This window comes from Camelus bactrianus, chromosome 9 (genome assembly GCF_048773025.1).
Source record: "Camelus bactrianus isolate YW-2024 breed Bactrian camel chromosome 9, ASM4877302v1, whole genome shotgun sequence".
NCBI classification, from domain to species: Eukaryota; Metazoa; Chordata; class Mammalia; order Artiodactyla; family Camelidae; genus Camelus; species Camelus bactrianus.
The window spans coordinates 46,973,025-46,988,708 of NC_133547.1; the positions used below are offsets into that span (position 1 = coordinate 46,973,025).

Consider the following 15,684-nt stretch of genomic DNA (forward strand, 5'->3'; position numbering starts at 1 on the left):
AACAAATTCCCTCAGAGCTTCCAGAAGGAACCAACTTTCGTAATACCTTGGTTTCAGACCTGAAGTGCAAGAGAACAAACACCTGCTGTTCTAATCCCCCAGCGTGTGCAGACTTGCTGTGGCAGCCTCCAGAAACAAACAGTGTGACCCCCATCAAATCGCCCAGGACATTTCCACAGAACTAGAACAAATCATCCTAAATTTTATATGGAATCACCAATGAGCCAGAACTGCCAAAGCAATACTGAAGAAAAAGAACGAAGCTGGAGGAATAACTCTCCCAGACTTCAGACAATACTACAGAGATACAGTAGTCAAAACAGTGTGGTATTGGCTCAAAAACAGACTATTGGATCAATGGAACAGAACAGCCCAGAAATAAACCTGTGTACTTACATTTGATTAATCTTTCACAAAGGAGGCGAGAATATACAATGGAGAAAAGACAGCCTCTTTAGCAAGGGATGTTGGGAAAACTGGACAGCAGCATGTAAATCAGTGACGTTAGAACACTCCCACACCACATACACAAAAATAAACTCAAAAGGGCTTAAAGACAAATATAAGACAAAACACTGTAAGCCCCCTAGAAGAAAACATAGGCAAAACATTCTGTGACTTAAATCATTGTAATGTTCTAGGGCAGTCTACCCAGGCATTAGAAATAAAAGCAAAAATTAACAATGAGACCTAATTAAACCTATAAGCTTTTGCACAACAAAGGAAACCATAAGCAAAACAAAATGACAACCTACAGAATGGGAGAACATATTTGCAAATGATGTGACTGACAAACGCTTAACTTCCAGAATATATAAACAGCTTATACAACTTAACAAAAACCAAACAACCCAATCCAAAAATGGGCAGAAGACCTAAACAAGCAATTCTCCAATGAAGACATACAAATGTCCAATAGGCACATGAAAAAATGCTCAATTATTGGTAATTATCAGAGAAATGCAAATAAAAACTACAATGAGGTATTACCTCACACCAGTCAGACGGCATCATTCAAAAGTCCACAGATGATAAATGCTGGAGAGGGTGTGGAGAAAAGGGAACCCTCCTACACTGCTGGTGGGAATGCAGTTTGGTGCAGCCATTATGGAAAACAGTATGGAGATGCCTCAAAAATTAAAAATAGACTTACCATATGATCCAGCAATCCCGTTCCTGGGCATATATCTGGAAGGAACTCAAATTTGAAAAGATACATGCACCCCAATGTTGACAGAAGCACTATTTACAATAGCCAAGACATGGAAACAACCTAAATGTCTAACAACAGATGACTGGAATACTAGCCATAAAAAAGAAGAAAATAATGCTATTTGCAGCAACAGGGATGGACCTGGAGATCGTCACTGTAAGTGAAGTAAGCCAGAAAGAGAAAGATACCACATGATATCATTCATATGTGGAATCTAAAAGAGGAAAAATGAAGACACTAATGAACTTTTCTACAAAACAGAAATAGACTCACATAGTAAACTTATGGTTGCCTGGGGGTAAAGGGGATGATCGGAAGGGATAAATTGGGAGTTCAAGATTTGCAAATATTAACTGCTATATATAAAATAGATAAACAACAATGTCCTACTATACAGCACAGGGAACTATATTCAGTATCTTGTAGTAACATATAACGAAAAAGACTGTGAAAACATGTATATATATGTATATGCATGACTGACACATGCTGTACACCATAAATTGACAGATCGTGAACTGGCTACTTTAATAAAAAAATAATAGCAGATTTTTGTACCAAGAAATTGGGTGCTGCTATAGCAAATACTGTAAAATGTGGAAATGTCTTTGGAATCAAGTAATGGGTAAAAACTGGAAGAATTTTGAGCTGCGTGATAGAAAAGGTCTGGATCATACCTTGAAGAGACTGTTGGTAGAAATAATGGACATTAAAGACAGTTTTGGTGAGGACTCAGAAGGAAGTGAAGGGGACAGTACAGAATACTTCAGCCACCTTAGAGAATTTCATATCATGAACAACGCTGGGAGAAATATGAACACTAAAGGTGCTTTTGGTAAGACCTCATGTGGAAACAAACATGTCATTGGATAGTGGAGGAAAAGTGATCCTTGTTGCAAAGTGGCAGAAAATGTGTCTGAATTGTGTTCTGCTTTTGAGTGAAAAGTAGAATTTGCAAACAATGAACTTGGATATTCAGCTGACGTTTCTAAGCAAAATTTGGAAGACATGGCCTGGTTTCTTGCTGCTTATAGTAAAATGCAAGAGGAAGGAAATGGTCAGCAGAAAGAAACCAGAACATGGTGATGTGGGAAATTCACAGCCTATCCGTGTTCCAAGGGATGCCGAGATGCGCTCTGGATAGTTCATCAAGGGTGCCGCCGGAAAACCCGGTGGAGAAATCAGGCTCGTGACACAGCCAACCATCTCAGCAGAAGCTCGGAAGAGAGATGAGACTTCCCAGGGAGGATCTGTGGGGACCTTTCAAGTCTACTGGTGTGCAGCCCCTGACGTCCATGGAAGACTGACAGTTTCTGAGGATGTTCTATCAGCAGGAACCCTGCCTGCCTGGCCTAGGGTGGGGGTGGGGGGACAGAGAGGAAATGAGGGAAGGCTGCCGGACCTCTGGGATTCTAGAAGCAGGAAATAGGCTGCCCAGAGGGTAAGACTATCCAGGCTAGGAACTGAGAGGGTGGGGCCAACAAGGCCCCCGAGGATCCAGAGGGTGAGACGGCGAAACCCCTGTGGCCCAGAGGGCAGATCAAGACACAGATGATTCTTCTGAGGCCCTGAAACATAAAATCTACCCCACTGCATTGCAAACACACTAGACCAGTGACTCCTTTATGCCTCCACTTTCTCCTTCTGGAATGGGAATGTCTGTCCTGTGCTTATCCCACCATTGTATCTTGCAAGCTGACAGCTTGTTTTCTCATTTCACAGGCCCACAGATGGGAGAGGTCACTAGGATAGGTCAGCAGAGCCTCCCCCAAACCTAATTTAGATGATGAGATGTGGAACTAACAGAGCTGATGATATTTAGATGAGATTTTGGACTTAGAGTTAATGCTGGAATGGGTGACGACTTCAGGGAATGCTGGATGGAGTGAGTGTATTTTGCGTGGGAGATGGATGTGAATTTTGGGGGTCTGGGGGAAGACTGTACTGAGTTTGCCCCCATAAAACTCATGTCTACCAGAACCTATGAATGTGACCTTATTTGTAAATAGTCTTTATAGATGCAATCAAGTTAAGATGAAGTAACGGCTGTTGCTCTTATAAGGAGAGACAGAAATACACAGGGAAGAATGCCATTGGAGACAGAGGCAGAGATCAGGGTGGTGCAGTTATCAGCCAAGGATCACCAAGGACTGCTGGCAACCACCAGAAGTTAGGAAAGAAGCGTAGAACAAATTCTCTCAGAGCCTCTGGAAGGAACCAACCCTGCTGACACCTTGATTTTGAACCTCTGGCCTCCAAAACTCCAAGAGAATAAATACCTGTTGTTTTAAGCCCCCTGATTTGTGGTACTTTGTTATGGCAGCCTCGGGAAACTAATGCAAGATGTTATTTGCCTTTTCCTCTCATTAGTGCATACAGTGGACTTTTCCAGAGACTATGTGATGTGTGATATGGTGACAGGCTGAATACAGAGCATATGTGATAATCCAGCCATGCTCTATTAAGCCAGACATTAAAGAAATTCATAAAAATGTAAAACAATGCTCCTCTTACTAAATTTTTGGAAAATGGTTATTTTTCATTAACAATTTATTTCTGTTAATGTACTGGGTTTATTATTTTTTAAAAAAAGAAATTTTAAAATTTCCCCAGTTTTAATTCTAATTTTGTAAATGTTGATAAATGTGACCCATATAAATAAAAGCTTTGGGGGCTCCTCAATAATTTTTAAGAACATATAAGGAGACATAAGTCCAAAAGATTTGAGAACCACTGGCCTAACTGAGTTCTCGAGTCCAAAAGGACATGTGCTGTTTCTTTTTGGGAGAGTCGCATCAACATCGAAAACAGCACTTGAGAATGAACTTTTAGAATCACTGAAGCAGGTGGGGTTTTTACTTCTTCAAGATTCTCTGAGCTTCATTTTCCTTATTTGTAAAGTGGGGAAAACATCTATTTTGTAGATGGTATGAAGATTAGACAGACAGTGAGTATAAAGGGGTAAGCTGTTACAGTTATTAAAAACAAGTATTTCCACCGGACTAAGAGGCTCATTGGTTCCTGGCTGTTAAGAAGACAGGAACAAACTCGAGGTCTAAGGCTGCAAATCTGAATGGGTGACAATCAAATTACCATTTATTACTTACCTGACCTACTGTGGAGAAATTTCACGGGACATGAAGACTCCAAGGGCAGAGGCAGAAATTGTAGAAATCCTCTGGACCATGGGGTTTTCTTTACCCTGGGGAAAATCTTTTGGTCTCTTCTCATAATTGCTGCTTGTTAAAACTGGTAAAATACTCATTAAGGACTATGATTTTCACGAACAAATGATTTGTATATGTAAACTCAGATAACATTTTAGAATTAGAATCTCTTCTCTAGCATCATTAGCTCAATTTTAGGTACTTTTCTATCTAATGCAAATTCCATGTGCTCAGGCTTAGGGGATGAAGTGTGGGTATTGATCTTCCGTGTATGTTTTTCTGCAAAGTGTGACTGGCCTTTCTATAGGAGCCATCAGTCACCATAATCAGGCCCCAGACTACATCAACATCATGCTTTTTTGGTGGGGAGGGGGATAGATATTGGGAAATAGTTTACGAACTACCATTGTTTACATTGGAAGTAGATTAAAAATCTAATAAAACTCTTTCCCCATCTTTCTGTGCCTGACAGGGTGGTCTCTGTAAGCAAGGAAATAGAAATTTTATTAGCATAAATGTAAAATTATTTAATTGCTGTGATCAACAGCAGGGTTTCAGTTACTTTGGATCACATCTAGGTGACTCGATAAAGAAGTTGTGCACATATACATACACACACACACACATACACAGACACATACACAATGGAATATTACTCAGCCATACAAAAGAATGAAATAGTGCTATCTGCAGCAACATGGATGGACCTAGAGATTATCACACTAAGTGAAGTTAAGTCAGAGACAGACAAATGTCACATATCACTTATATGTGGAATCTTAAAAAAATGATACAAATGAACTTATTTCAAAGCAGAGATATAAAGACATAGAAAATAAACTTAGGGTTATCATGGAGAAGGGGAGTAGGGGAGGGATGAATTAGGAGGGATTTGCAGATATTGACTACAATATATAAAACAGATAAACAATAAGGTCCTACTACATAGCACAGGGAACTATGTTCAGTATCTTGTAATAACCTATAATGAAAAAGACTATGAAAAGGATTATCTGAATCATTAGGCTGTACACCAGAAATACAACACTGTACATCTACTGTACTTGAATGAAATAAAATTTAAAAAAAAAAAGATGAATGAAGACAAGTCCTTGCCCTAAGAAATTTAACTCTCTGGTTTTAAAAATAGAATAAATGGAGTTACGGAGTGCAGATCTGAGGGGACTGGACAACAGCATTTTGACTTCTGTGTTCTCCTTACTCAAATGTAGTTTTTGCACTGCATGTGACTATTCAGATGGAACTCTGAAGGATATTTGCTTCCACGGGTAAGAAGAGGATGTCATGCTCAGTCATAATCTCAATATTGTGGGAGATGTGTGCTGACCCCCGGGCGCCGTCCTCTCCGACAGCCATGGCAAATAACTCCACTTGCAGCTCTGTCTGCAGACCAGCTGCCACCTACAAGACAACGTAGCTTTAGAATCAGGCATGAATGAGTTCTAACCTTGGTTTTAACATGACTTTGGACAAGCTACTTAAACTCTCTGATCTTGTTTTCTCATCTGTAAATTTGTCACTAATGAATGATTGCTGTTCCAGCATTTAGAAGAATTACTTCACAGATTAGTTAGGTAGAATTCCAAGTGGGACCCAGGATATGCTGCTGAAGGAGAGAAGCAGGGGCTATTTAGGAAAAAGCATAAGGAAACTAAATGCCAGGGTGCAGGAGGGGGCACTGAGGGCAAACTTTTATAATGTCTATAATTGTGCTATTTCTTGAATATCAGTAGCAAGTCTCTATTATTGTCATCCTTGCAGATAATGATACATACACTTACTCCAAGAGAAATATAAATTTAATCTTAAATTTAATCTAAGAGATTGGGTGAACACCACAATTTCCCAGCCCTGCACCTTGGTTTACTGTATTCCTAGTGTAGGACCTGTAACCTGGCCAAGCCAGTAGAGGGAGACAGAATTAGTTTAAATGCCAAACTGCTTAGATCTGAAAGCTACACAGACGAAGTTCATATCAACAAAAAAGAAACCTGATATATACAATGAAGACGCAACACAGCAAGGACTGGGCTTCTGGCCTTGTTCCTTGAAAAGAACACTAGCCGGGAAAGAAAGAGCGGTTTGTACTTCTAAGCTGCCTCTTGAGGAGGTGGGTTACAAAGAGGATTTGAGAACAGTTATCTGAAAAAAACAAGTGAGAAACTACCACATGGAAAGCAATTAGATACGAACGGAATTTGTTTTTTCTTCAATAGAGTTTTATAAATAATAGAGTGGAAAACTGTTTCAGTTTTTTCAGCACTGTGCTTGTGAACGTCTGCATGCTGGAAGAATTCCAACAGCTCTGTTTCTGAGACCTGGACCGTTAGCTCTCCAAGCCCAACAGTCAGAGCCGGGCTGGGGAGTGACGACACTCTGCACGTGGGGCGGGAGTACCGCCATCACACTGCTGCACCCTCCCTTGGAGGACATGCATTTAGTGTTGGCAATGAACCAAGCTGAACGGTGGCTAGATTTAGATACGAAGAAATCTGCAGGTTACATTTCTGCCAGAGCCAAAATCTACTGTTAAAGAGAAAAAAAAACAAACAAAATAGCATAGACTGAGCTTCAAAGAATACAAGCTGATTTTCTGGTACATAAAAGGTGGATCCAGCCGTCATTTTGGCATAATCCCTACTTTAAATGAGAAAGACTTGCGAACTTCTCAGAACAGCAGAAGAAGAGCTTGCTTTGACCATGTCTCTGCTTTATGTTGTGAAGGTTCTGAAACTTGGACATAGCACAGTGATGAAATGTTTCAGAGAGGTACTCATGGATTAGTGGGTCTAGTCCCCAGATGTATTTCTGTTTGGAACTGCAGCCTATATACCTCTGTTTTATAGATGCTAAGATATTGTAACTGGAAGAGGGTTAGGAATTGATCAGGTTAAGCTCCTTTCACAGATGAGGAAAACAAGGTGCAGAGGATTAACGAACACCACCACCGAGCTGCTTGGTGGCTTAGTCATGACAAGAAGCCAACTGACTTCGCGCTTTTCCCAACATACAAGAACTGTGGCTGCGTTAAGATCTTGGGCTTCAGTGAGCACTGTGAGCCGGTTATGGACCGGGATGCCCTTGCTCAGCGCTCTCACGAGCCCGTGCACACCCCCATCTGTGATGAACGGTTCACGTACCCACCAGACTTCTCACGTCATTCTGTCCCTCCATCACACATCTCTTGAGAGCCCACCATGTGCCCCGCTCTGTAAGCTTCTTATGTGTCTCACTCATTTCTAACATCCCCAGTACCCTGGGCATATGGGAGGAACTTAAAAGTATTTTAGTGAAATGAAAGGAGTGATAAATCAGCCAGATGGTACACTGACCAAGAAGTAAATATTAAGGGGGGAGGGTATAACTCAGCGGGAGAGCGCATGCTTAGCATGTAGAGGTTGTGGGTTCAATCCCCAGTAATTAAAAATAATCCATTTAAAAATAAAAATAATTCCCTGACGGGGAGCCAAAACAATAAAAATATAAATATAAATAAACCTAATTATGCCCACCAAATAAATAAATAAATAAAAGTTCCTTTAGAAAAAGAAAGAAATGTTAAGATTTACAAGTGTGGTTTTATTACATTTTGAGGCAACCTTTTGTTGGCATCATACTACACTTCTAAAATTATACTTTGAAGTAAGTGGCAACACACCTTTTTTTATACTAAACACCTTATTTGTAGGAATGTATCAAATAAAATCAGAGCAGGTTGACATTTTAAAATTTATATTTCCAGAGATTTTTGAAGAAATAAGACAGCTCGTAAATTTAAATATGCTACTATGTTTAAGTAATATTCTCCAGCAAATACCAAGTGAACAAACCAGATTTACATAAAATAAAAAGAATGAGATATTTATTTTTCCAAGGGATTTTTCACTTTGTAGAAGGATTTGTTACAGGATATCTTTAGGTTATCAGCTTCCCAAGTGTGTATTAAATCATAACTAATTTTTTAAAAGGTATATATTCTCATACAACTGTACAGAAATGCAGCATTGGGACAAGTGAAGTGAACTTCAGAAATGTTTCCATAGCTGGAAGTTAAACTCTATTTACACACAGGGCATGCTCATGGTTGTTACACAAAGTAAGTGACATCAAGCTTTAAACGGAACGGGTAGGATGACTTAAAAGGTCACTTCACTGGAAACACACACATATTCGTATGCACACACATGGACCCACACAACAGACAGAACACAGGACTTACAGGCCCAGGTTTGTAGGTCACTTTCAGTCCTGTGCTGGGAGGGGGCTGCTTCACCCTAAACCTACCAGGCAAAAAGATGGGAATACATTTATGTCATAACGAAAAACACGAGCACGAATGCACTAGGAAGTAATCAAAGCAGGAAGGTGTTAATATCCCCTACACAGGAGGGCGAGGTCCAGACCATTAGAAAAACAACATAATATTCAATTGGAAGAAGAATCTGGAGCCTGTTTCACAACTGCCTTTCCAACAGTTTTCATCGGCGTCAAACAGACTCCAACACGTTTCCACCCTTTGTTATCGGATGCTGACTAGCGCCTGGGGCCCGGGCAGAGTGTTGTGAATGTTTGGCTGGAGTGTGCATCGCAGCGTGGCCGCCAGCGTGAACACAAATGCTGACTGCCAGATCATTAAGCTGAAGAATAAAGGCTCTTTTGGAAAGCAGTGGAGCGTGGAAGCCAGTCTTGCTCTGTCGTGGTATGGGGTTTGCGTGTTTGGGGAGAAGAGAAACAGAAAAGGCTCAGAAAACGTTGGAGAAGTTGAAAAGCCCCGTGCTCACACGTGGTGCCTATTGATCACCTCCCCTTCCTGTGGTTTGCGGGTTCTGCCTGAAGGTTAAAGCCCTGGAGTAAATTAACGTGCCGAGGAAAGCCTACCTCCACGTCGACCGCAATCCCACACCCTCTACCATCAGCTTTGCTGTCTGCCCTGCAGCGGCTGAACTGAGCAAGCGGAGGAGGGAAATCTCTAACGCTAAAATTATGTCCTGGACTCACAGTATCTGCATGGATGAGTTTTAATAGTTTGAGGTTGCCTCTCGATTTCTCCCCACCCACTCTGTTGGCAACAAACCGAAAAACCAGTAACATCTGATCTGGTGGCCTGGGTCCCTCTCAGGTTCTTTCTGAGGAAGTGAATGTGATTCCTGAAGTTGAGGATCTGCCTCAACTGAAATGGGACAGTGATCTTTTCAGCTGGATGCTCCCGTAGCATTGCTCCATCTGATCTCCAATCCTGAGTCTAGAATCACAGACATGCTTGGAGGACTTACCACTTACACGAACTCTGCAACTGAAATAAACATTTATTCCATTTTTTTTAGAGGGGAAAAAAATCCTGCGTAATCCTGAAGTATGATTCAAAGTAGAAGAGAGGAGATTTTGTAACTGTGAGCTGTCTTGGTAGAGATGGTATATTGACCCAATGGGAAGGACCAATCTCCCACAAGAAGCAGTGATCACAGCTGTGTTGACAAAGCAAGGTGCTCCAGGGAACTGGGCAGGAGATCTGAGATCTACCTTCGCTGCAGCCTGTAAGACCTTAAAACAAGTTACTCAGTTTATCCCTTTGTAAGAGTCTCTACAAGCTCTAAAATCCTATTGGTTTTGACCTGAAAGTTAACGACTCATTCTTTCTAGTCACTGACTGCCAGATACAGTATATTTTCAATTGGGAGCACAGACTGTGAGTTAAAGTATTTGTTATTAATTCCAAGTCACATCATCAGAGTCAGAAAGACCCTGATGATTCAGGGTTAATTTTTTTCCTTTTTGCCTCAATTATGCAGGATTAATGTAATTAAAATCACATCGAGATCACAAAGTGCAAACAAATGGTACCTGGTATTAGAGTTGGTGGTGGATTTGAGAAACAGACTTTCAAGTTTTGTGTGTTATTTATTGTAACACGTATACAACTTCCCCTTCAATTTTTGCTAGTGCAGATCAGGTCTTCTGTTTCTTCTACTGAAGTATGAATAATAATTAATGGGAAGGCAAAGAAGCACTAAACATAGCTGAGGCTTGGTAAATACTGATTTGTTGAAGAATTAATGAATGGATGAGTTAGTGAATAAATGATTGAATGAATGATGTGGAGATTCAAGAGTTAAGGTGCACTTAACAGTTCAGTTCAATAAACATTCACTGAAGTAGGCAGCCGAAGAAAAGTCACAGAGTAGGGGAGGTGATCTGGGCAGAGTCTGGAGCCTTGACCTCACCTGCATAAGTCCACTCCAACATTCTTGAGCTTTACAGTGGTTGCATAGGTGTGTCCTTCTTTGAGCACTCCAAACTTCACTGAGGGTGGGAGAAGGTGGAATCCAAAAGGGGATGAACTTGCATTATTAATGGCAGCAGATGCAACAGAAGATGTTCTCACTCTTCCTCCAACAGAATCTTGCACCTTGTATTGAGGAAAAAGCAATGAAATATAATAAAATGGTTTTATTTTGCATTCCCAATATAAGAAAAAGGTTCTGCCCTAACCCACCCCAGGCCATGCAGCAAACCATGCAGGAAGCTTACTCTGTGCTCCAGCCAGCCTACAGCTACCACACAAGGCAGGGCCTTGCAGCCAACTGGGCCAGGACCAGCCCTGCCTACCGGCGAGCCCACAGTGGTAGGCCCTGCCACAACAGAAAGGCACATGCAGCCCACATAAAGGCACCCTCAAGTACACAGATCTTATGACTAGAGGGGAGCATGCTGCTGGGCCCATGGGACATCTCCTACATAAGCTGACTTCTCAAGATTAGGCAATGTAACCAACCTACATAACACCCAGAAATAAACATAGAGAGTTGGGCAAAATGAGGAGACAGAAATATGTTCCAAATAAAGCAACAGCACATAACCTCAGAAAAAGAACTAAACAAAGTGGAGATAAGCAATCCAGCTAATAAAAAGCTGAAGATAATGATTATGAAGATGCTCACTGAACTCGGGAGAAGAATGAATATGGTGAAAATTTCGACAAAGAGTTAGGAAAAAAAGAATCAAATGGAGCTGAAAAATACAGTAACTGAAATAAAAACTGCACTAGAAGGAACTGACAGTAGACAAGATGATGCAGAGGAATGGATCGGCAGTAGGGAAGGCAGTAGTAAAAATCACCTAAGCTGAACAGAATAAAAGAAAAACACTTAAAAAAAATAAGGATAGTTTAAGAGCCCTCTGGAACAGTATCAAACATACTAACATTTGCAATACAGGAAACCAGATGAAAAAGAGAAAGAAAGAGACAAAGAACTTATTGGAAGAAGTAATAGCTGAAAACTCCCTGACCTGGAAGAGGAAACAGATATTTGAGTCCAGGAAGTAAAAAGTCCCAAACAGGATTAACCCACAGAAGTCCATATCGTGACACATTAAATTAATTAAAATGGCAATGAAAATGACAAAAACTTAAAGATAAAGAGAGGATCTTACAGCAGCAAGAGAATAGCAACTAGGAACTCCCACAAGACATCAGCTGACATCTCAGGAGAAACTGGGCAGCTCAGAAAGGAGTGGCACAATATACTCAAAGTGATAAAAGGACAAACCCACAACCAAGAATACTATCACGGCAAGGCGATCATTTAGATTTGAAGAAGAGATAAAGAGTTGCACAGACATGCGAGAGCTGAGAGTTCAGCACCACTAAACTGGCTTTACAAGAAATATTCAAGGGACTTCCCTAAGCAGAAAAGGAAAGGCCACAACTATAAATATAAAAATTACAAAAGGAAAATATCTCACTGTAAAGGCAAACATTCAGTAAAGGTAGTAGATCAACCACTTTTAAAGCTAGAAAGAAGGTTAAAGGACAAAAGTAGTATAATTATACATGTGCACAAGGAGTAGTTAAGGGATATGCAAAACAAAAAGATGTAAAATATGACATCAAAAATATGAAATGTGGAGAGGAAATGAAGAGTTGTTACACTATGTTCAAATTTAGGAGATTATCAACTTAAAATTATCATATAAATGGCTATATGCTGTCATATAGGAATCTCATGATAACCACAAGCCAAAAACCTGTAACAGATGCACATATAAAAAAGAGAAAGGAATCCAAACATAATACTAAAGATAGTTATCAAATCATACAGGAAAAGACTAAAGGAAGAAGATGGAGGGAACAAAAAAGAACTATGAAAACAACCTGAAAAAAGCAACGAAGTGGCAGTAAGTACATACCTGTCAATAATTACTTTAATGTAATGGACTAAGTGCTCCAATAAAAAGACAAAGAATGGTTTAATGGATTAAAAATCAAGACCAATTATTATATGCTGCCTACGAGAGACTCACTTCAGATCTAAAGACACACACAGACTGAAAGTGAAAAGATGGAAAAAAGTATTCCATGCAAATGAAAACGAAAAGAAAGCCAAGGTGGCAATACTTACATCTACTTGCAATACTATTTGCAGATGACATGGTACTATATATAAAGAATCCTAAAGACGTTACCAAAAACTATTAGAACTTGGTAATAATCCATATCGTAATAAGAATTTGGGTTACACAATATTTGCATTTATCAAAAGTCAGCAAATACATGCCTAATATTTTTGCATTTTATTGTATGTAAATTATATATTGAGGAAAAATATAAGCAAACATTGAATTCTAGCTTATGATCTGCATGTTTGAGTATTTAGGGCTAAGTGCAGTAATGTCTGCAATTTACTTTGAAGTGCATCAAAAAACAAGATGGATTAATGGATAGATAGAAGGATAGATAAGTGATAAAGCAAGTATAATAAAACATTACTGTAGAATCTTTTAAAAAAAACCATACACACTATTAGAACTGATAACTTAATTCAGTAAAGTTAAAGGATACAAAGTTAACATACAGAAATCTGTATTTGTTGCATTTTATACACTAATAACGAACTATCAGAAAGGGAAATTAAGAAAACAGTCCCCTTTACAACTGAGTCAAAAATAATAAAATACCTAGGGATAAATCTAAACAAAGATGTAAAAGACTTGTACTCTGAAAACTATAAGACATTGATGAAAGAAACTGAAGATAACACAAATGGAAAGATACATTGTACTCATAGATTGAAAAAATATTGTTCAAATGACCATACTATCCAAGGCAATCTACAGATTCAGTGTAATCCATATCAAAATATTAAAGGCATTTTTCACAGAATTAGATCAAATAGAACTAGATGAAGTAATTCTAAAATTTGTATGGAAACATATAAGATCCCTAATAGCTAAAGCAACCTTGAGAAAGAACAACAAAGCTGAAAGTATCATGAACTCTGATTTCAAACTATACTACAAAGCTATAATTATCAAAACAGTATGGTACTGGCACAAAAAGAAACACACACACATCAATGGAACAGAACAGAGAGCCCAGAAATAAACCCATGCCTTTATTGTTAGCCAATCTACAACATAGGAGGCAAAACTATATAATGGGGGAAAGACAGCGTCTTCAATAAATGGTGTTGGGAAAACTGGGCAGCTCCAGTTTGATTATTTTCTCAAACCATATACAAAAATACTCAAAATGCATTAAATACTTAAATGTAAGACCTAAAACCATAAAACTCCTAGAAAAAAATATAAACAGTACAATCTTTGACAACATTCAATCAATCTTAGTAACATTTTTTTTTAGATCTGTTTCCTCATGCAATGGAAACAAAAGCAAAACTGAACAAATGAGACTCCATCAAAGTAAAAAACTTTTCACTGAGTGAAGGAAATGATCAAACAAAATAAAGGCAGCCTACTGAACAGGAAAAGATATTTGCAAACAATATATGTGATAAGGGGTTAATATCGAAAATATACCAAGAACTCAAACAACTTAACATCAAAAAACAAACAACCCAATTAAAAAATGGGCAGAGGACCTGAATAGACTTTTTTTCAAAGAAGACATACAGATGGCCAACATACACATGAAAAGATGCTCAGCATCACTAATCATCAGGTAAATGCCAATCAAAATCACAATGAGATATCACCTGACATCTGTCAGAATGGCTGTCATCAAAAAGACAACAAATAACCAGTGCTGGGGAGGATGAGGAGAAAAGGGAGCCCTCCTTCACTGTTGATGGGATTGCAAATTGGCACAGCCACTGTGGAAATCACTATGGAGTTTCCTCAAAAAAACTAATAGAAACTGCCGCAAGATCCAGCAATTTCACTTTTGGGTATTTACCTGAAAAAAACAAAAAAGCTAATTAGAAAAAATATACCCATACCAATATTCACTGTAGCATTATTCACAACAGCCAAGATATGAAAGCAACCTGTGTGTCCATTGATAGATGAATGAATAAAGAAGATGTGATCATATGCATAAATATATATCCAAAATATTACTCAGCTATAAAAAAAGAAATCTTCTCTTTTGTAATAACATGGATGGATCTAGAGGGAATTATGCTAAGTGAAATAATTCAAAGAAAAAGACAATCCTGTATGATCTCCCTTATATGTGGAGTCCAAGAAGCAAAATAATCAAAACAAAATGAAAACAGACTCATAGATACAGAGAATAAACAGGTAGTTGCCAGAGGGAGGGGACTGGGGGTGGGACAAAATAGGTGAAGGGGATTAAAAAGTATAAACATTTAGTTATAAAATAAATAAGGCACAGGGATGTAATATAAGAAATATGGTCAATACTACTGCAATAACTTTAACATGAGACAGATGGTTACTAGACTTATGATGATGATCATTTCATAATGTAACCAAATGGCAAATCACTATGTAGTACATCTGAAACTAACACAGTATTGTCTGTCAACTCTATTTCAATTGAAAAAGTTCAGAGAATTGAAAGACAGATAACTTGCTCAAATGGTAAATGAAAGAGTAAAGTTTTAAACTCAAGTTTGCCTGACAGTTTATGCTCTTTCCTTTGTGTCAGTGATTCTCAAACTTCAGCTCCCATCAGAATTACCTGGAGAACTGGTTAAGATATCAACTGCGGACTCCACCCCCAGAGTTTCTCGATCCGTACATCTAAGAGGGGGCCCATGAATGTGCATTCATAACAAGTTCTCAGGTGTTGCCAATGCTGCCAGTCAGTTAATCACACTTTGAGAACCACTGCCCTATGCCCTGTTATTCTCCAGGCTGGTAGCACTGACCTCACCTGGGAGCTGGTTAAAACTGCAGACTCTCAGGCCCCACACCAGAGCCAGTGAGTCAGAATCTGTATTTTAACAAGATCACTAAGTAACTCTTTAAGTTTGAGAAGCACTCCTATCACATGCCACCTATACACATGGCCATAAATTC

At 39.1% G+C, this 15,684-nt stretch overlaps 1 protein-coding gene across 1 annotated transcript in view; it reads right to left on the reverse strand.

Annotated features, from left to right (window-relative positions):
* Window positions 1-2,818: 2,818 nt before the first annotated feature.
* SPAG17 (sperm associated antigen 17) overlaps window positions 2,819-15,684 on the reverse strand; it is a 192,200-nt gene continuing 179,334 nt past the window's right edge. Inside the window, exons 45-48 of the mRNA XM_074370283.1 lie at window positions 10,623-10,807; window positions 8,621-8,681; window positions 5,658-5,802; window positions 2,819-4,465 (exon numbers count right to left, since the gene is read on the reverse strand). Of these exons, the coding sequence (XP_074226384.1) occupies window positions 4,326-4,465; window positions 5,658-5,802; window positions 8,621-8,681; window positions 10,623-10,807 (531 nt within the window). The 3' untranslated portion in view covers window positions 2,819-4,325. The remainder of the gene's footprint in view (window positions 4,466-5,657; window positions 5,803-8,620; window positions 8,682-10,622; window positions 10,808-15,684) is intronic.